The sequence below is a fragment of the Doryrhamphus excisus genome, linkage group LG5, assembly GCF_037039965.1.
Source record: "Doryrhamphus excisus strain RoL-2023G ecotype Guam linkage group LG5, RoL_Dexc_Guam_v1.1, whole genome shotgun sequence".
Classification (NCBI taxonomy): Eukaryota; Metazoa; Chordata; class Actinopteri; order Syngnathiformes; family Syngnathidae; genus Doryrhamphus; species Doryrhamphus excisus.
The window spans coordinates 12,762,852-12,784,003 of NC_136361.1; the positions used below are offsets into that span (position 1 = coordinate 12,762,852).

The 21,152-nt window shown below is 43.7% G+C and overlaps 1 protein-coding gene across 1 annotated transcript; it reads right to left on the reverse strand.

Annotated features, from left to right (window-relative positions):
• Window positions 1-628: 628 nt before the first annotated feature.
• Window positions 629-20,470, reverse strand: bmper (BMP binding endothelial regulator). The gene is made up of 16 exons (XM_058053975.2): window positions 19,982-20,470; window positions 16,746-16,831; window positions 9,108-9,207; window positions 6,911-6,993; window positions 6,301-6,391; window positions 6,102-6,184; window positions 5,902-6,001; window positions 5,676-5,785; window positions 5,460-5,594; window positions 4,873-4,977; window positions 3,163-3,208; window positions 2,900-3,066; window positions 2,601-2,802; window positions 2,177-2,519; window positions 1,846-1,976; window positions 629-1,482 (listed from the first exon to the last, which is right to left on the reverse strand). Exons 1-16 carry the CDS (start codon window positions 20,079-20,081, stop codon window positions 1,301-1,303), a joined length of 2,064 nt encoding a protein of 687 aa, XP_057909958.2. The 5' UTR covers window positions 20,082-20,470; the 3' UTR covers window positions 629-1,300.
• Between the last annotated feature and the right edge of the window lie 682 nt (window positions 20,471-21,152).

Consider the following 21,152-nt stretch of genomic DNA (forward strand, 5'->3'; position numbering starts at 1 on the left):
GTCTTTTGGCAGGGACTGACACCACTTTTGTCTTCATTTTTTTGGTTTTAAAAACGTCTCCTTTGCTAGGTGTAGTTGAATGTCTTCTTCGGATCTTCTGTGAGCTTGTTAAACAAACTGACTGACACATTACCGCCACCATCTGGTCGGAAGCTGCACTGTAACTGAGCGTCTCATGGATAACATACAGTAGCATAAAGTTTTTTGCGGCCCTTTGGTGACGCTTGAGGCCCAAGTTTGGTTAAGAATCACTGATCTACACCATCCCTCTATCCATTACAAATTTCCCCACTGAGGGACGAATAAAGGCATATCTTAATCTTAATTTTACAGCAGCAACATACTTCACATAATATTTGAGAATTTACAACGTAATTGATTTTTCCCCATATATCTCTGGTGCACCAGTGCAGGGTGCACCCCACCTCTCTCCCGAAGTCAGCTGGGATAGGCTCCAGCATACTCGCGACGCTAGAGAGGATAAGCGGCATGGAAAGAGCACTGATAGAGTGTAGTGTATTATGGTGGATAAATTACAAGCCCTCTTCTCTTGGTTCCAAAAATGATTTACATTCCAATATCAGTGCAGCAGTGGCAAAGTAACGACAGGAGTCACAATCAACTCGGATAAAAGATTATATTGGCGGTCTTAAATAAGTCATTTGGTTTAAATGAACACCTTCGGTTTTCTTGCTGGCACAACAAGACTACAGTACTTTTCAGCTGCAACAACAACAGAGTCACATTTGGGCATTTCTCTTCAAACAGTAACACAAAAGTACACGACAAATACATAAATAGCTTTGTTTCCCTTTAGATCATTTATTATGTCCACCATCTGGCTCGTGCTACCACGTTTGCTATATAAATTAACAGTATCAACACATCATAATCAGAACAATACTTCTACGTATAAAAGCTCTTATAAATCTGGCTAGCTTACAGTATGAAACCATGATGTCTGGTCCGGTTCCGTGCGTTCCAGTTCCGTGAGCTTTGACTACGCCCAGCTTCGGATGAGGCACTCAAAGCCGCCACGTTGGCTCACAAAGAGTCCAAATGTTCCCTGAAGGTCCGTGACGGTGCTCTTGAATATTCTCAGACGTTGTAGACCACAACGCTCCACAGTCTTCTCCTGAGTGTTTTTTTTTTTTTTTTAAACAGGATTCCTCGCCAAAACACATGGGCCCTGAGTACTGTGCTGTATCTCCTCTGTACACAGTTCAAGATGCTTTCTTTAGGGTAGTTTAGCCCCCAAAGCAAGCGCACAAGCCCCGCCTTCCCACCAGGGTCACTAAGGTCACCGCCCGGGGCAGGCAATGGGTTTGATGCAGCGTCCTTGGAAGAGCACCAGGTTAGCGGGACAGTGGCAGCCGGCCACGCAGGGCTTGTGGCACGGCCCAATCTCGTTCCAGTTGTCACAGGTTTTGGTGCAGCCCGGCCCACAGGTGTCGTACACGGCGCCGTGTTTACACTGCGTGGCTGTGACACAAAAAGACAATGTCACACACAGTGGTCCTGACTCTCTGGAAGGTCTTTTGAATTTATTAACCATTACACACTATAATGACAACCAATAAGGCTTGGTTTTGATTGACAGGTACTCATTTAGCATGTAAGAGGGTTCATGATTGTTCCATATTATACAATGTAAACGTTTGTCTGAGTTGGTGGAAAATACGTTTCAATTACGTTTTATGTCATAGCATCTAAGCACAGTTGATGAGTGTGCGTTTCAGCAGATAACTCCACGTATGCAAAAGTTTGAATGGCGTATGACGATGCTGGGATTACATAGCGACAAGCATAAACAAGGAGGACTCGGTTATTGTGGTCTGAACTCACCCATGCAGGCGGCATCAGGCCTCCAGAGTACAGATACGCCCTCTCGCTCGCAGGCTCGGCTGTAGGCGATGAAAGACTCGCAGTAGCAGTTCTTATGGACGGGGCATTCGCACATGTCCGTCACACACGATCTGCAAAGAAGTCATTTATGTCAAAAACTGGAGCATGTGTTTCCAGTGGACTATACCGCCAATCACACGCCATTACGTCACATTACGTCATGCATACGGTACGATACGGTACCTTCACTGACCTTCAGAATACAACATCTCTGCCAATGCAGCACATAATCCTGAAGGTGTGTAAAGTCTAGTCATCAATGCGTCCTCACCTGTAGAACGGGCCGAAGTCGACCACGCGGTGACACTTCTGGAACTCCCATGACTTGATCTTCTGGCATTCCCGGTGAGCTCGGAACTTGACTTTGACGCTGCCAGGGCACAGGAAGGACGTGGGCCGGCGATGCGGCGGGGGCTGGGCACACATGTCGTTTCCCTCCACTCGCCATGACTCGGCAAACTCGTCCACGTCAAACTTGAAGTGTCCGTCTCCTCCCATGGTGTCGTCACGTTTGTGGCCGTTATAGTTGCCACACAGGCCACAGAGGCGGCTGCGGAGGTGGGGGGCGGCCACCACCTCCACGAAACTGTCTCCGTCCCATGTGATCTCCAGACCTGCAGGGGCAACGCATCATCATCATCAGATTTTCTTTCAGCTTCTGGCCGCCGTTAAACACGTGACGTGATAGAGGTGACCTGCGATGGTGGTGAGTTTGAGGAGGTAACCATCTAGGTCGATGTGCACCCCTGGCCCGTGGTAGGGGAGCGCGATGCGGGTGCCGTTCCTGCGGACTGTCAGGTGCTGATGAAGGCCGAGGACCAGAGTCCCCAGCCTCACCTCCACTGACTGAGTCCAAGAGAAGGAACGAGTACGCCGGGCGTCGTTTTTCACCAACACCTAGGAGGAGAATCAGAGCCAGAACTTTGGTACATTTGAAGATGCTAAAACACTTCTGAGCATCATCATCATCATCATCATCATCATGAGGGGGTACCGTGAAGCTGGGGTCGGGGTTGTTGAGGGTGTTGCTTCCAGGGCTTGCTGATGGGACTCCGCCACAGTCCTGAGTCAACACGTACTGACATGTTCCTTGAAAATTAAAAGTTCTGCCATCGAAGGTGTTGTAGTGCGGGTCGCCAAACACCGTACACACTCCCGGCTCTGCAGGAGGGGGCGGAGTCAAGACAAATAAAGATGGCGTCATGAACGGAACCACATCCAGCTGGTAAAACAGGAAGAGGAAGTGAACTTACTCACTTTCAGTGCAGACTGGGCAGCAGCCGGTTCGGTTCAGGATCTTGTTCTGCAAGGTGGAGCCGTACAGAGTGGAAATAGTCACATGACAGGAAGGGGAACAACAGTAAAGAACTTCAGAGGAAACACACAACAGCAATGTCTTAAAGGGGATCTGTTATGCTCATTTTTCAGCCCTTTGTATTGAGTTTTGGACTCCTATAGAGCAGCTACACACAATAACCCGCACAGAAAGCTTTCTTGATATTCCGGAATGTGCACCGATTCTAGCTGTAATTCTTTGGATTTCGTGCTTCCTGCCTTCCTGCCTCCAGGCACACCCACTCCGCTGTGGGTTGGTCACACTCCCAAGTGATGATAGTGCTGATAGCTGTTTATAGCAGTTGATAAACTGTATAGGATTTATCTTTTTAAAAAGTCAGCCTTTAACATACAGCCATATGTGTTGGATCCCGAATCCGATCTGGAAGTAGAGACTGGTCAGTCCAAAGTTTCTTAAGAAACTTGGTTACTTCAAGACGTCTCTCGATGGTAAGTAGCTTTAGCATTTTAGTGCTTAGTGTACAGCATGGGTAATGTCTAATGGGGCCACTAATTGTGGTGGGAAAAGGCTATTAGCAACCCCGCTTCCTGTATGCACACTCTATAATGCTACACAGACAAGCGCTTTTGCTTCATGACTTAACACAAAATAAACACAGTAAGGACACTGATGAATTGCCGGCTAGTCCAGCTGCATACTGGCCCATGTTCACGAAACAGTCCAGTATGAAATGCCGTTGACAGATTAAAATGGTTTTCTTTTGCCTGTAGGGAATCAGGAACCCCAACCACTTGTGCCTGATGGTGGCGTCTTTAGGAATTGTAAACAAATGTGGTTTAAAACATAAAAAAAAAAAAAAAAAAATATATATATAAAAATGGCCTTTGATTTTTCAGCACTCAGCGCTCATTGGACAACGTTTTTAAAACACTGATGATATGTCTGTGACAAAGATCTAACTTGAGTATTGAAGCCAACAAAGCTAACTACACATGGGAGACACATCAGTGACACACCCACTTCCACTGGTGGACCGCAGTGTAACAGGAGCATGCATGGGTGTGTGCGAGAAGATCAGAGGATTTCCTCACACTTTGTTTTGTTGCATGAGGGAAGCCCTTCATTGATGCTGTCTCTCTCACACACACACACACATCTGTCATCCCATTCAGACATGATGCTAGTGTGTTAGCCTGGCCGCAAAAACGTCTATCTGCCTTTGAAGCCTGGTGACAGCAGCAGTCTTCTTGTCTAAATAGAGGGAGACTCTTCTTTGCTGTCACTCAAACACACAAAAGGCCGTGAGGAGACATGCTGGCTCCAAAACATCCTCTCGCTTGCTGACCACTGCAGATGGTGATGTTTAAGGTGCCATCAGACGGGCTCTAAGGACCTCTGTGGTCACAACGATTGTGTGTTTTCAAACATAATGGATGACAACACCTCATAAAAAATATAACTTCTTCTTGGTAAATTTGCAAATAATTGCAGGCTATAATGAGTCAAGTGAAATGTGGGAAGTGTAAGTCAATGAAGTCAAGTCAATCTACAACTTTGTTTTGTAGATGAACGAGTTTTACTACAAAGAAAAACTCCAAAGGCTTGTCTCGCTACTAGGCTGTTATGTTGATGTATGAGACTGGTGATTGGCCGGGGGGGGTGTCACTCACCGAGGGGCAGCTTGTGATGGGTACACACTGTTTGGGCCGACACTCCACGATTCCGTTCACGCATGCACACAACGTGCAGTTGACTGACGACCACATGTCTCCTTCCTGTTGGGTGACAGCAAAAACTCATTGCATTAATCCTTCCGTCCATCCATCCATTATCCATCCATTATCCATGCCGCATGTCTCCATCCATCCATTCACCCATCCAGCCCTATTGTCATCATCCATCCATCATTCTATTATCATTTATATATCATCCACCCAGACAGCCTTCAGCTATTCATCCACCCCTCTATGCATCCGTCCATCCCTCCTAGGGGTCAAGGGCCAAGGGCCCCAAGATTTCCAGGGGAATATTCCTTTTTTTCTTCAATTTCAAGCAAATATTACTGTTTTTGTCTTAATTCACGTTCATCAAAACGTGTAACCTTGCATGATCGTTTCGACTGACGATCATTTCTGTGTTACTGCGCATGTGCAGATGGATTCAGGAAGACAGCCCCAATGACTGGGTTTGCCATGGACCCCCAAAATGACTAAATAGTCCCCCAAATCCCTCCATGCATGAGTCCATGATTTCTCACCCTGTAGATTTTGTTGCGGACTCTGCAGTACTTCACCTCCTCCATCTTCACATAGGACAAGCACTCCTCACAGCAGTGGTCTCCACGGCAACTGCCCGGCCGCGAGCACCGCCTCCTGCACACCACAGTGGAGTCCTGGACATAAAGAGGACACAATCACACTGATGCAATCATTCCGCATGTTCACTTTTGTCTTGTCTCACGGCTTCAAAGTACCTTGCATGTGCATGTGGTGCAGTTGTCATGGAGGAAGGATGTGCCGTTCTCAAAGACCTCGCTGTGGAAGAGACAACTTCCCTGAGATAAGTCAAACACCTTCCTTTGACCTGATGGACGAGGAGGAGGAGGATTAGAGGCTGAGAGAGAACTTGCCTCTCTCTTAATGGCTCTCCTGACATGACATCATTGTTCTCCAAACTCAATGATACTCAAGACTGATTACCAAGACATTTGGGACAGCACTGTCCTGGAGGGGTGTGGCTGAGGTGGGCGGGGCAGGAAAGGACAGGACACGCCTCCCTCTTGCAGAGAGTCCGTCCCCCCTGCAACAATTGTGAAACGTATTAGTGCCAATAGTGTCATGTTCTCTAAAAGGCTTAGATGAAGCACACGTGAGAAGAGAACAGGATGAATAAAACTCACAGTGCAGGTACACTTGATGCATGGTTTGCCTTCTGGACTGAACTCTTCCTTCTCTTTGAACAGACGACCCTCGAAGATACAACCTAAAACATGAAAACCGTTTGACTGAGCTTGAGTCTTCGGGACAAAGTGAGGATTTCAAAGTGTAAAAATGTGTGACAGGAGACAGAGCTGTGAGTTGAGAGTGAGCGACGTTTACCAGGGCAGGTAGGGCAGCACTTCTTCGGATGGATCTTTGGGTTCTTGCAGTGGACCACACACTGCACCTCTGCTTCCGTGATGACACCTTCCTGTCACAACCAGGAAACAACATTTCATGTTAGATGCTAAGTTAAGTTAATTGGCGACTCCATTGTCCAAATTGTCCATAGGTATGAATGTGAGTGTGAATGGTTGTTTGTCTATATGTGCCCTGTGATTGGCTGGCGACCAGTCCAGGGTGTACAAGGCCTCTCGCACAAAGACAGCTGTGATAGGCTCCAGCACCCCTGCGACCCTCGTGAGGATAAGCGGTAGAAAATGAATGAATGAATGAGTTATTATTATTATTAGGGATATTGCACTTTTGCTGAAAATCAATAAGCTGATATTTTGTCCACATTTCGATTTCGATAACAATATCAGCCAATACCGATACATGTAAAATAACATATCTCCTGTGGGGGAATGAACACATATGTGCTTTATACAGCATCTTTTAGTATCGGCTTTCATGATCGAGAAAACATCCAGTACTGATACTGCATTTTATGCTGATATCGGGCTGATAATTATAGATACCGATAATCATCCCTAATTATTATGATTACCTGGCAGCGTCGTGTCACACAGGGCTTGGTGGCACTGGTCCAGGACACAGAGCTGTTGTAGGCTCGTCCATCCAGCATGCAACCTAAGAAGTCAAAGGAGAACATGTTAGTGAATCAGACTGGAGAATGAAGAACACTGAGATGACTCCCTCACATTAGGCAAGTCCATATTGTATTCACTTTCAAATATCCTCACAATGTAAGTCACAAGGGTTATAAGTGAACTTTGTCCTCACAAAGTTCCAGTAAGTTCTGGTTCCTCACAGTACATACTGTACACACACATGAACGTAACCCCAACCCCGCCAGCTCGTCCATCCCGCACTAAATTAATAGCCTATTCATTTCACACCACTGACAGTAAATGGACTGGGATCAATGCCTGAAACCTAATGACAATCATTGATCTGCTTTGCTTGGTCCAAACTGATCCTGTGTCAGCGCTGAAGAGCCCGCCAGGCATCTTGAAGACAAGTGAGCACATTCGGAAAGTAGAAGTCCCATAGGGCCTCGGATCAGCTTCATATACGCGCTTCATACATGAATGCTGAGTGATGTGACCACGCGGACACTTCCTGTGTGGCCTTGTGGCGTCAGGGTATTTTTTTTGAGGGGGTGAAAAGTGAATTTGATGCATTGAAAACATTTTATTTGATAATCATCATAAAGACAACACAAATTTCTGAATAAATTGGTCAAAAAATGTAATCTGATAAACAACTATGTTTTCATACGAAGTGTTTGCCACAAGTTACTGAAGTTTTTGCAGAATTGTTGTAATTCGGCCACATTGGAGGGTTTTCCAGCATGAATCGCCTTTTTAAGGTCATGCCACAGCATCTCAATAGGATTCAGGTCAGGACTTTGACCAGGCCACTACAAAGTCTTCATTTTGTTTTTCTTCAACCATTCAGAGGTGGACTCGCTGGTGTGTTTTGGATCATTGTCCTCCTGCAGAACCCAAGTTGGTTTCAGCTTGAGGTCACAAACAGATGGCCAGACATTCTCCTTCAGGGTTTTTTTTGGTAGACTGCAGCATTCATGGTTCCATTACTCACAGCAAGTATTCCAGGTCTTGAAGCAGCAAAACATGCCAGGCTATATAGAGGCCAGTATAATATACTACATATAATAACATATCATTGATGCGTCTTCTGATTTCCTTCTATTTGTATTTTAGTTCATTTAGGGATCTTTATTCTTGAAAAATCGCAAAAAATTGCTGAAAAATGCATATTTAAAAATAGTAATAAGCCGTGTTCAACCATGAAACAGCATGATCCATTAATTCACATATTTTGGAAAATGTGTGGGCTATAAGTGTATGATGTATATTGTTTATGTTTCAGATCAGAGCCCCAGATATCTCCCCTCTTGAGTTCCACTTTGGGGGCACTTAAAGGCCATGGTGTATCAGCTGAATATACATACGAGACATAATTGATCTCAAGAAACATATCATCATTTCCTGTTTCACTTCTTCCGTGAAATCTCCAAAGAGTCAGCCAAAACAAAAATAGTGATAGCACCAATTGAGGAGTGTACATTAAAAGCTCCCCAGCTCCAACAATGCACAGGACACCATTGTACACTACTATTATTACACAGGAAAATAAATAACTAGTTACTGAGAAGTGATGCTGCTCACTCACTGGGAAACACTGCCCCTAGTGTTTTGAAAGAGAACTGCAAGTCAGGCGCTCAACGCTTTTATATTGCGAAGCTGAATTGAACAAGATGAGTGTTTTACTGAGACCAGTAGTTCTCTTTGACTCCATTGTGTCTCAAGTGGAAGTCTCAGTCATGTGCGAGTTATTTAGAGCACAGCGACCCTAAACGTATTCAAGTCCGAGCCAACAATAGAAAGCGCCCACGGTTGCCACGGTGACAAGGCGACTGTCGCGGCCCCCAAATGAGGTGCCGCCTCGTAAAGTGAAGAAGTGCGAGGTGTGTGTTCATAATATTGCTGGTATGGAAACCACATGGCTTTTGTCAGGAGGGCAGGAAGTCATATTTGAACACTTCCTGTTCAGCTCTTCAGGTGGCCCACGGTGTCAGATGTTCAAATTGTCATTCTTCGTTAGCGCTGTTAGCATGGATGCGTTTTATGCCAGAACGTGTGACCGTGTGAGCACAAAAATATATCACAAAATAAATATATTCACAAAATATATGTTTGTGTAGTTAGCGTGTTTACCTTTGCACCTCTCGCAGCACGCTCCGGTTTGTTTGACCACCAGAGCACAATCTTCTGACACGGGCGGACATTTTTCCTGCTTGCAGTCGGCCTTGCCCTCCTGCCAGGAGAAAGGGAGAGGAAAGAGAGGAGAAGGTTATAAAAGTCCTGTTGAAAAGATCATTCACTGGTGAGATGAGCCACAGGAGGACAAAGACACGAGGTGACTTTATTATTCTCATCATGAGGTCATGCTGGGCCACCGTGAAAGACTCCATGAGTCACCATCGTTAGCACGCTCAGGACTCACTAGCCTATTTACATTTATTTCACTTGCTAATGCTAAAAAGTGTCTTCAATTACTCAAAATTGAAGTATGCTGCCATCAAAAATCAACGTATGCTGGTGGGATATGCTGGTATATTTACGTCTAACTATTTTATGTCTAATCTGTGGTGTTACACTGTCAGAAAACCCATAATTTACATTGCATTGTATGTTCAGCTTAGAGTGCAGTGTTAGTTCTCAGGCAGTATTCAAGATTACATTCTGTTACTTAGTATACAGAAAACGCATTGATATTAATTTCAGAAACATTGTGACTGTTAGAAAGCCCATAATTTACATTGCATTGTATGTTCGGCTTAGAGTGTCGTTTGTCCTACGGTGTTCAGCGGTCAGTAAACGCACCACAGTGCGGGACGTTTTTTCGGTTGAACAATATATAGATCTCTGAGCCTTATTGCGCCTCATACATCATATCACCAGGTTGATGCTCTGCGTGAATGCACAAAGTTGAGTTTTTTTTGCTTATTGTGGGAGCTGTGGAGTAGTTTGGGCACCCTTTTCACAAAGTTAGTCTCCCTTTTCATCGGTGCTAATATCAGTATTTAAGCTAACTATGACTAACGGTTATTCTAGTGAGTGTCATGTTTGCTTGGTTTCTTTGTTGAATTTCTGTGTGTAGCGTGCCTTTAGCTCATCATTATACTTGTGTAATATGAGTTACATTACGTTACTTATCATTTATTGTGTATTTGTCTTTGTATGTATGTCTCATCAGTACCACATCATAACCTAAATAAAATCACCAAAAGAGGACAACCTTCCGTGTTCTTTGATTTGAACACACCCCCTATACCTTTGACCGCTCCAAACTAGTGCATCCTGGGAGACGATCTCACAACCCGAGAAGCCTCTCCGCTACATACACCATTAAAAAAACCTTTATTGTGAAATATCATGCACGTGGATGGTGTGCACTTTCTTCCACAGACGCTGAAGGTTTGTTTGGTGGATCCTAGCAGCACACCCGAAAGGAGGGCGGTTTTATTTAGAATCACAACCGCGGCGAGGACACATGATGTCATGGCGGAGGACGCAGAAGAAGGACACTTGAACCAAACAGAAGTGTTGTGGTTAAAGATTGTCCAAGGTCATGTCCTTCGCTGTCCATTAGCGCAAAGTCCAACGTCCCCCATATCCTTGTCTCAGGGTCAGAGGTCGTGACGGGTCACAAGGCCTTATAAACACTCGACATACCGCGACACGGAGGCTGCTCCTCTGGATGTACGTCTGCCGCCAAACAGCCCCCCCACCACCCGCTGACCCCCGCCTCTCACAAAATGATACTTGCTATATTCTATTATATTTTATGGGGCAGCATAAATGTTGCATACAAATCTAAAACGTAAAAGTCAATATGTTTAACTCCTAAATGTAATCAGATTACAACGCTGCCATGACTGAAATGACTAAAGGTCACATGACAATGCTGCTTAAATGACCCAGTCATATAAATGTCAATTGTTTATGAGTACAATTGTACAAAAACAAAGAAATATCTATTTATGAGACAATGCTGCCGTTCTGCCACTAGGAGGCAAAAGTGGCCATTCTTCTTTCTTTTCTACTCATCACGTTCTCTACCTCCAAACCCAGCATCACAGCATCATGTTGTCGTCATGGTGATGGTATCCGTCAATAAGAAGGCCTCGTGGCCAATCTCCCAATTTACCCCCCACCCTGTTGACCTTTCACCTCCTAAACAAACAGGTCGTGACCACCCCCCTCCACCCCCACCCCTCAGTAGTAGCTTCTTTCTGGGGGAGGTGGGAACAAATTCCCCAACAGTGACTTATGTGTGTGAGTTTTCCTTGGGCTGAGGCTGAAGCATCGCCCCCTGCTGCTTACTGGTGGTAACACACATAATCAAACTAAATATGCAGGAAAATATACTTCTAAAGAGATGAAGAAGAATGTGAGAAAGGAAGAAGAAAAATATTTTTAAAAAATATGTGTGGCTACACGGCATCGAGTGGTTAGCGTGCAGGCCACACAGTTAGGGGACACGGTTCGATCCCACCCGCGGGGGATCGGTTAATTGCTGACTCCAAATTGTCCATAGGTATGAATGTGAGTGTGAATGGTTGTTTGTCAATATGTGCCCTGTGATTGGCTGGCCACCAGTCCAGGGTGTACGCCGCCTCTTGCCCGGGGGACAGCTGGGATAGGCTCCAGCATGCCCGCGACCCTCGTGAGGATAAGCGGCAGAAAATGAATGGATGTTACATGAAGTTTGGTTATAAAGCAGTAAGGCTCCAGCATCATCTTATGCTAGCATTTGTTAAAAACAAAGTTAACATTTGATACTATCAAGTTTGCTTCACTTATTCTTACACTTGCATGACACTTAGGACTGTTAAAATATGACTTAAAAATAAAGTTTGAACATCTTAGCCTCACTCTCTCAAGGTTTTTAAAAAATGAATTAATTCATAATTAAACATTAATAAGACATTATGGGAAGTGACTGATTGCTAGCAGCAAAGTAGAGAGTGACCCACAGCAAATTCTGTGTGAATTAATTGTTAATAAGTGCCTGTTGAAGCGCATTAATCTCCAGTAGAGTGGTCTACTAGAGTACCCTGAATGAATGAATGAATGAATGAAAAAAAAGTGTAAAGTTGACTCTAGGGCTGTTATTTCATGTCTGTAGGGCTCTAAAAATGGTTAAAAATGCATTTGGAAGGTCATAAGATGATGCTTTACATATGAAATAATAAATAATACATGAAATAAATAATATTAATAAATTCTTGAATACTACTTCGCGGCAATTCACTCATCATAGCCAGGTCTGGAACAACTTAACTGTGATAAACGAGGCAGGACGGTATTACCACCGCGTCACTTCTTTTTACACTTGTATGACACTTGATAATAAACATGACTTGTACGCTTAATAAATCTTTTTCGATGGCCACAGTTTGACCTTGGATCACATTAGTATGTCCTACAGTGCATCCGGAAAGTATTCACAGCGCTTCACTTTTTCTACATTTTGTCATGTTACAGCCTCATTCCAAACTGAATTAAATTAATCTCTTACCTCAAAATTCTACACAAAATACTCCATTATGACAATGTGAAAAAAGGTTTTTTTGACATGTTTTGAATTTATTAAAAATAGAAAACAAAAAAATCACATTTACATAAGTATTCACAGCCTTTGCCATGAAGCTCAAAATTGAGCTCAGGTGCATCTTTTTTCCACTGATCATCCTTGAGATCTTTCTACAGCTTAATTGGAGTCCACCTGCAGTAAATTCAGTTGATTGGACATGATTTGGAAATATAATAACTGTCTATATAAGGTCCCACAGTTGACTGTGCATGTCAGAGCACAAACACCAAGCATGAAGTCAAAAGAACTGTCTGTAGACCTGCGAGACAGGATTGTCTTGAGGCACAAATCTGGGGAAGGATACAGAAACATTTCTGCTGCTTTGAAGGTCCCAATGAGCACAGTGGCCTCCATTATTGGTAAATGGAAGACGTTTGGAACCACCAGGACTCTTCCTAGAGCTGGCCGGCCTTCTAAACTGAGCGATCGGGGAAGAAGGGCCTTAGTCAGGGAGGTGACCAAGGCCCCGATGGTCACTCTGTCAGAGCTCCAGCGTTCCTCTGTGGAGAGAGGAGAGCCTTCCAGAAGGACAACCATCTCTGCAGCAATCCACCAATCAGGCCTGTATGGTAGAGTGGCCAGACGAAAGCCACTCCTTAGTAAAAGGAACATGGCAGCCCGTCTGGAATTTGCCAAAAAGCACCTGAATGACTCTCAGACCATGAGAAACAAAATTCTCTGGTCTGATGGCTTTCGTCTGGCCACTCTACCATACAGGCCTGATTGGTGGATTGCTGCAGAGATGGTTGTCCTTCTGGAAGGCTCTGTCCTTCTGTGTTTGTGCTCTGACATGCACAGTCAACTGTGGGACCTTATATAGACAGTTATTATATTTCCAAATCATGTCCAATCAACTGAATTTACTGCCGGTGGACTCCAATTAAGCTGTAGAAAGATCTCAAGGATGATCAGTGGAAAAAAGATGCACCTGAGCTCAATTTTGAGCTTCATGGCAAAGGCTGTGAATACTTATGTAAATGTGATTTTTTTGTTTTCTATTTTTAATAAATTAAAAAAAAAAGTCAAAAAAAAAAACTTTTTCACATTGTCATAATGGAGTATTTTGTGTAGAATTTTGAGGTAAGAGATTAATTTAATTCAGTTTGGAATGAGGCTGTAACATGACAAAATGTAGAAAAAGTGAAGCGCTGTGAATACTTTCCGGATGCACTGTATGGCCGTGTTTCATTTCTGGGGTGAGCGCGGTGTCATGTGACTGCAAAAAGTTGGGTCTTATCAGTGGAGGTCAGCGCCTCCTGCATTGATCCACTTCTGTTTGTGTTCCGACACTGACAGGAAGTGACCTTTGCCTCCAGATCCATGTCGGTTTGAGTGACGTTTACAAGGGAGGAGTGCCAATATGGAGAAATGTTAAACAGTAGATTGAAGACAGGGAGGCAATGTTAAAGTGAAAAAGAATTGTGTCGAAGGTGATGGTTGTGAGGTGGAAAGGAAGTGTGTAGTGTCCCAGTGGAGGAAGACAAACACAGACGATGGATGGACACACAGAGGACGTGATGAAGAGGTGCAGCAGATAACCAATCGCCAAGCTGACCTGCTTGTCAGTCAGTCTGCCAGCTCCATCCATGACCATACACAATGGACCCTCTATGTGTGTGTGCCAACCATTAGCAGCCTGTCTGGACCCCTCCCGGCTCTGTACGAGTGACACCACCCCCCCCCCCCCCCTTAAACATATCAGACCGGCTGGCGACAGGAGACTCTCTGCATGTCTTTGGGGGAGGGGCTGACAGATGTGGAAGTACTTGAACGCTCAGCAACTTTTTTAAGCAAATTGTTTTTACTTGATTTGAACACAGGAAGTGATGTCACCGTGTCGATGTTTATGTAGGCTGTGGACAAAAGTATTGGGACACCTCCTGGAAGTGAAAAGTGAAGAATTTGTGGAGTCTTTGCAGCTAAAACTGCTTTCATTCTTGAGGAGTTCTAACTCTTCCACATCAAAGTTCCCACAAAGTTGGAAGTATACAAGATGAAGAACGCTAAGTTGAAGAATGAATCATGAAAGAATAGTCCAACCTCTTATTGATTGTTTCATTGATTAAAAGCTGTGTCACAATACTTTACAGCAGGTACATCCAAAGTCCAGCCTGGGGTCCATTACAGCCTGGAGCTCATTTTATTTTATTTTAAACACAAAATAAAACTCTCATCACAACAATAACTATTTGCTTTATGACCTGTCACACAAAACTAACATAGGATGTACGTAGGATGGTTTAAACACATATGTTTTTTGTTTTTACGTAATGTATGTATTGTATAGTAATTGTATTGTTTTTCAATTCATTATACTACAAAGCATGTGTGTGACATTCCCTATATTTGTTTATCTGAGATGCTGTGGAATGAGACAATCTTTGGATGTGAGATGCCAAAGATTGTCTCCTTTCACAGACAACAAAAAAGTTGCCTCAATTCAATTTTCACGGATAAAGCAGGGGTCTCAAACACGCGGCCCGTGGTCCAAATGTGGCCCGCAGGACACTAGTTTGAGGCCCCCGCCTTGATATGAAAGTTTAATGTTAGTGCGGCCTGCGCAAGTTTGATATGGATGCTGTATGGTATCATGTACCCAGAAAAAATTATTACATTTGATTAATGTTCATGTTAAAGGTTAAATAACTTAATAGTTATCCCCCGAATCTGTGTGGAAGTGGTAAGTTTTTGGCTATTTAAGTTTAAGGGAAATAATTTGAAGGCTACCGTTTAGGTCGCTAGCTCTCTAGTTTGCGAGTTAGCATGTGTCTCAAGACCCTGCAGTTGCACAATATGTTGTAAATAAAAAGAGTATAAATGTGACTATAGTCGTGTTTTGTCATGTCTACAGGGCTCTAATAATGCTTTGTTCATTTTAATCTGAAAAAAATAATTTGTCTACCCACCAACTATATGTGGTTTCTTAAGTTTTTATTATTTGCCGTTTTATTATTATTATTATATTTATTTATCACTGATTGATTGATTTTCTTTATTCTTGATTTGTTATATTTTTCATCTTATTTTGTGCAGAAAAATAAAAAGTAAGATATTTGAGAACAGTGGAATGTTTTATCAGAGCTTTTATTGTAGAAAATCGGAACCAAAACACTGAAAAAGTTTGTATATTTTTCTGTTTTTAATAAATGCGTTTTTTTTAAAACCTGATGCAGCCCAGCCTTGCCCAGACCCTAGCTCCAGTGGCCCCTAGGTAAATTGAGTTTGAGACCCCTGGGATAAAGCTACCCTATGTTGCCACAGTGACCACACCACCCAGGAACATAAACTCCACACATTAAATGATCTTTCACTTGTATAGGGCCTTTCCACCTCCAAGGCACTCAAAGCACTTTGAGGCTGTTAGAACATTTACTTACTGATGACGCAGCATCAGTATCTTGCCCAAGAATACTTCGACATGATGGAGGACGTAAGGTCGAGCTACCACCTGAGCTATGCCGCCCCCTATATAACCAAAGAAGCCTTTGCCATGATCTGGATGACGAGCTACACAGATAAATGGTAACATAAAATAGTCCCAGCATGCTTCACTTTTTGTTTATGCATGTCGCCCCCGGGGGGGAAAGTTTGCTTCCTAGCGTAAGTAGAGTCGGTATGGGGAGGTTAAAGTGGAGATGAAAGGTCAGTCATTGGCCGCTGATGACTGACAGCCAGCATGAGAGGCTTTTTTGGGGGGGGGGGGGGTAAACTGATGTCTGCCTGATAAGAATGAGTAGAATGTTGGCCTCACCATGACAACCAAGCCTCTTCAGTAGCAGAAATGTTGAGATTGGGTTACAGGAATATAATTAGTGAAGGAGCTCACTGACATTTATCTACCTCGCTCATGTGATGTCTTCCTCATGGTGGCGGGGAGGGGGTTTGCTAGGGTCAGGGGTCAAAGAGCACATGTTCCAGGACAGCGTTTTCCTCTACGGTTTTTAAGACAGCAAACAAGCAGCGCTCACACTGGGCTGCCTCAAGGTCACCTTGTCAAACCACCCTACACCGCGCCTCTCACCCTGACACTCGGCAAGCAGACGGCCATGTTTGCTCAAATAATCAAGAAACTCCAGCAAAAAAGCTCCATGAGACAAAGTCCCGCCTGATAAGAAACAACCAGCAGCTCAGCAAACATCGCTACCAGCATGCAGGAGGCGGCCATGACACGTTGCGGTGGTGATGGTTCTTACCAGGCATACGCAGGTGATGCAGGGGTTGTCAGTGATGTTTGGGATGTGCAGGACCTCACCTTCGTTCTCACAGCTGGCCTCTGTACCTGGAAACACATGACCTCATCACATGACGCAGTCCTGTAAACCGTACAGTAATCAAAAAAAGTCATTTAAAAAAATCCTTCACGCCTCATTGACTGTCCTTGCAGTGTTCACAGGAGCCGGGGCTGTCTAAAGTGCAGCCCGGGGGCCAGTTCCAGCCCATAGCTTGATTTTTATTGGCCCAAATGCCTCATGAAACATTATGATGGTTATGAATGATTAGGGCTACATTGAAAAGGCAAAAAGTTACATGTAGTGAATGTTTAAATTACGCTCTATCACTCTCATTAAAATAAATATGTTTATTAAAATTCATATGTTATATATATTAATTTTAATAAACATTCATTCATTCATTCATTTTCTACCGCTTTTCCTCACGAGGGTCGCGGGGGTGCTGAAGCCTATCCCAGCTGTCATAGGGCGAGAGGCGAGGTACACCCTGGACTGGTTGCCAGCCAATCACAGGGCACATATAGACCATTCACACTCACATTCATACTTATGGACAATTTGGAGTCGCCAATTAACCTAGCATGTTTTTGGAATGTGGGAGGAAACCGGAGTACCCGGAGAAAACCTACGCATGCACGGGGAGAACATGCAAACTCCACACAGAGATGGCCATGGGTGGAATTGAACCCTGGTCTCCTAGCTGTGATATATATATGTATGTGTATATATATAACAAGTGTTGTGGTTTTATTTTTGTTTATTTTTGTATATATATATATATATATATACATACATTATTTATATATATATATATATGTATACAAAAATAAACAAAAATAAAACCACAACACTAGTTTTTGCTTCCATTTTTCCCAAGCTGAACTCAAAGACCTTCTATGTATACAAAAGGACCATCTCTCATATTGTTCATAAACCAGTCTATATTTGCATTAGTGAGCATTCATAATTCATAGCACCCACCTCACAGGTGTGGCATATGAAGATGCTGATTAGACAGCATGATTATTGCGTGTTGCCTTAGGCTGGCTAATCTTGCCAGGACGCAGCAATGAAATGACTTATAGACATCAAGTGATTTGTATGTCTTGTTTTTTTTCCTGAAGGCATCTTCATAACTTTGCTAGACTTAATTCCAATCATTTCCTGCTAGCAAATGTTAAAAAAGTGTTTTTGTGCCCCCCGTAAACAAGTAAACTTCAGGATTCTTCCGATATGAAACAATGCAAAAGACCAGGAACATTCCACAGCACGGCCATGGGTCTGCTGAAGCTCCTCACTAAATCTTCATGTTAATGTCGTAACATTTAAAGTGTAACCTGAAGCAAAGGCAGGAACCACAAAGCTTTATGGCTTCAGACGCACACGTCAACATGTCTAAAATGTTCCAGAATGGAAAGGTCCTACGTCTTAACGTCCATTATCCAAAACTAGAGGTCACAGCAGGGTCACCACCCCTCGGACTACGTCCTGTCTCCTGATGCGGAACAATAAATGATCACATTTGAACGTGTTGCACCTTTGCTCAATCAGCACAATGACCGCTCTGACTTTTGACCCTGTCTTATATGACCCCGCAGGCCGATCCATGACATCATGCACGACGTCATCCGTGTAATCACGCCAGTCAGACCAGTCATCACAGCCCAAACCACGATCAGTGTGACGGTAGCCTTCGGAGAGGTCCATGTTGGCCTCCATGCACCAAGCAGAATAACTGCCGACTCCGCCGTAAACTTTACGACCTTCAAGCCTAATTCAAGTGGCAGCACTGGAGGGGCTCGAGGGGGTCTCTGAGGACACATTCCCACTTTGGCTAAAAACTCACTCATTATTTGGACCCTCTATTGCATGTTGTGTGTGGACACTTCATTAGGTACATACAGTCTATCAAACTGAAAGCTGGTCCTAATGTTGATAAATCAGGTGACCAAACTATTCTTGACAGTAAAAATACAGTACAAAAAGTTTGAAAAATGTTATGCCACAATTGTGTCAATGATCATTTAAGACCATTAATAATAAATTATTGGTGATGGCTGGTATATGTGGTGTTATTAATAACATTAGATGAACTTTTAAATAACATACATTTATTGTATTTGTGTCTTCAATCCAAAATAGAAGACATTTTCCTCCTTTAACTTTTTCTATCATCCCATTTGTTGACCACAAAAAGTTGACAAACTAAAACATTTTTTTAGATGAGATTCTCCACTTTCAGTTATTTTAAAGAGATTCTACATATGACATTGTTTTGCACATTTTTTTATTAGAGTTTGTATATTTTAAATTTCTTTTGTGTCTTTTTTAAATGACATTCAACACTTTAAAATGATTTTGTCTTTTTAAAATGAGGTTCTACACAATAAATTATTTAATGTCTTTTTTTAGATTACGTTCGGCACGTTAAAACATTTCTTACAACTTAAGTTCCGGTGTGGAGTTTTCTGAAGAATTCTGAACATTTTGAACATAAAAGAATTGATGATTAGACGTTGAAAAACAAGGACTGTTTAATTCCATGCTTGTCATGATACTAAAAGAGACGCGTGAAGGTCATCGTGTTATAGTCAAATATAACCGAGTGTCCTGCGGCTAAAAATAATCTTTTCAAGTCCAAATAAAGGGCCCGGAGGGTTTGATGAGATCAGGTGGACCAACATGGAGTAGCTCCCCCTCAGCAGGCCTCCCGTGACCTCCTGGCCTCAGAGATGCTGACCCATCTGGAGTTGCTTTCATGGCAGCCTCCATCTCAGGAGAAGCCAGAAGCCAGGAGGAAGGACGTTCAAGATCTCTGGTCTGGCCTGTGGAGGTCTGCCTCCACGCCTCCGGCTGAGAATATTCTCAATCAGCCAAGACTATTAAAAAAACAATGTATTGTTCACTATTTATGTGAAATTGTTTGTATTGTTTTGTCATGTCAATGCCGCCTGTAGGGCAAACACGTGACGGCGAGCACGCGCACGCTCCCGCACACTGCGAGTTAAAAGAAGTTTAATGACAAGCTTGAGTGTGAGGGAACATCTGATAAAAGTCCTCACAAGCTTTTCATTCATAAAGTTCAAAAGGAAGAACGTTTGAGTGGGAGAATCACAACCAGCACCATGGGCGCGCCTGGAGCGCTTTTACGCACGCCGTGTGCGTCCACGCTGTGGTTCTGATCCATTCAAGCTCACCTGTGATGAGCGGTGCGGCGGGCCGGACCGCCTGGAGCAGCAGCAGCGAGCAAAGGACGAGCCTGCAGGTGGAGATCAGGTCCAAACGGCCGAGCGACATCCTCAGAACCACCGCAACCAAACCACCAGCGAACCTCGGGAATAACACTGCGCTTTATTCCACACACTGGGCGAAGAACACGTCCACGGTGGGTCCGGCTGGTACCGACAAGCAACGCGGAGACGAGGCAGTCTTTGGACTGACGCACCAATGACTGGAAGCAGCCAGCATGACGACAACCAAAAAAAAACAAAAAACAAAAAACAAAATAACCAAAGAACTGCAGCAGAACCCCTGGAAGAAGACGGGAGTCTAGTTAGAATCCTTTAGAGTCCACACAGAAAAGAGTCCAGAGAAGTTCCAGGAGAAAGTCCTCTCAGCTTCATTGATGCTGAATGTCTGACGACTCTCTCTCTCTGCAACGAACACACCTTCATCCTCCTCCTCCTCCTCCTCCTCCTCGTGGAGCTCACACAAGGTCCAGCCTCCTCTCCGCCAGAACCTCCTCCTGCATCCACACACCTCCTCCTGGAACCTTCCTCAGCTCTCATGTCATCTTCAACATCTTCAACAACATATAGGAGGACACTGACAGCACAGAAAGTCATTGTCATTGTCATTTTTAATTGGAACATTTTCATTGATCTTGACTCGGACTTACATTTTATGCAAATCATCACTGATTTGTATAAAATCAGCAACTGCAATTTAGCACATTTGTTTTTCAACACACAAAAAGAGAAAATAAATAAAGGAAATGTTGTTGTGGTGAGAATCTGGATAAAGAAATGCATTTTAACTTGTTTCACAAAATTCAGTCATGTTTAGGAGGAGTATTTGGCCTTGGGGATGCTGTACTAAAATACGTTTAGAACTTACGTTTACAACTTAAGGAGTGTGGACAGGGTTAAAGGTCATCGAGGACATCTGACAAGGTCAAAGCATGAATTAATGATGCCAGGGATGACATGTGTATGTGTATAAGTATAATCACATACTCTGTGTGTGGAGGGGGGTGTCAGGTTTCGGGTGTATTGACCACTAGAGGGCAACAGAGTGAAATGGGGGCGGTGGGGTTTCCTACACACACACACACACACACACACGCACACACACACACACGCACACACA

What these genes read in the sequence shown, in the direction of transcription:
- bmper (XM_058053975.2), bottom strand. Translation starts at nt 20,081, where the DNA reads ATGTCGCTCGGCCGTTTGGACCTGATCTCCACCTGCAGGCTCGTCCTT. An exon ending in GTGCTGCCCTACCTGCCCTG is followed by an intron (nt 6,185 to 6,300) that starts GTAAACGTCGCT and finishes TTCATGTTTTAG; the next exon opens with GTTGTATCTTCGAGGGTCGT. An exon ending in GTGCTGTCCCAAATGTCTTG is followed by an intron (nt 5,786 to 5,901) that starts GTAATCAGTCTT and finishes CTCGTCCATCAG; the next exon opens with GTCAAAGGAAGGTGTTTGAC.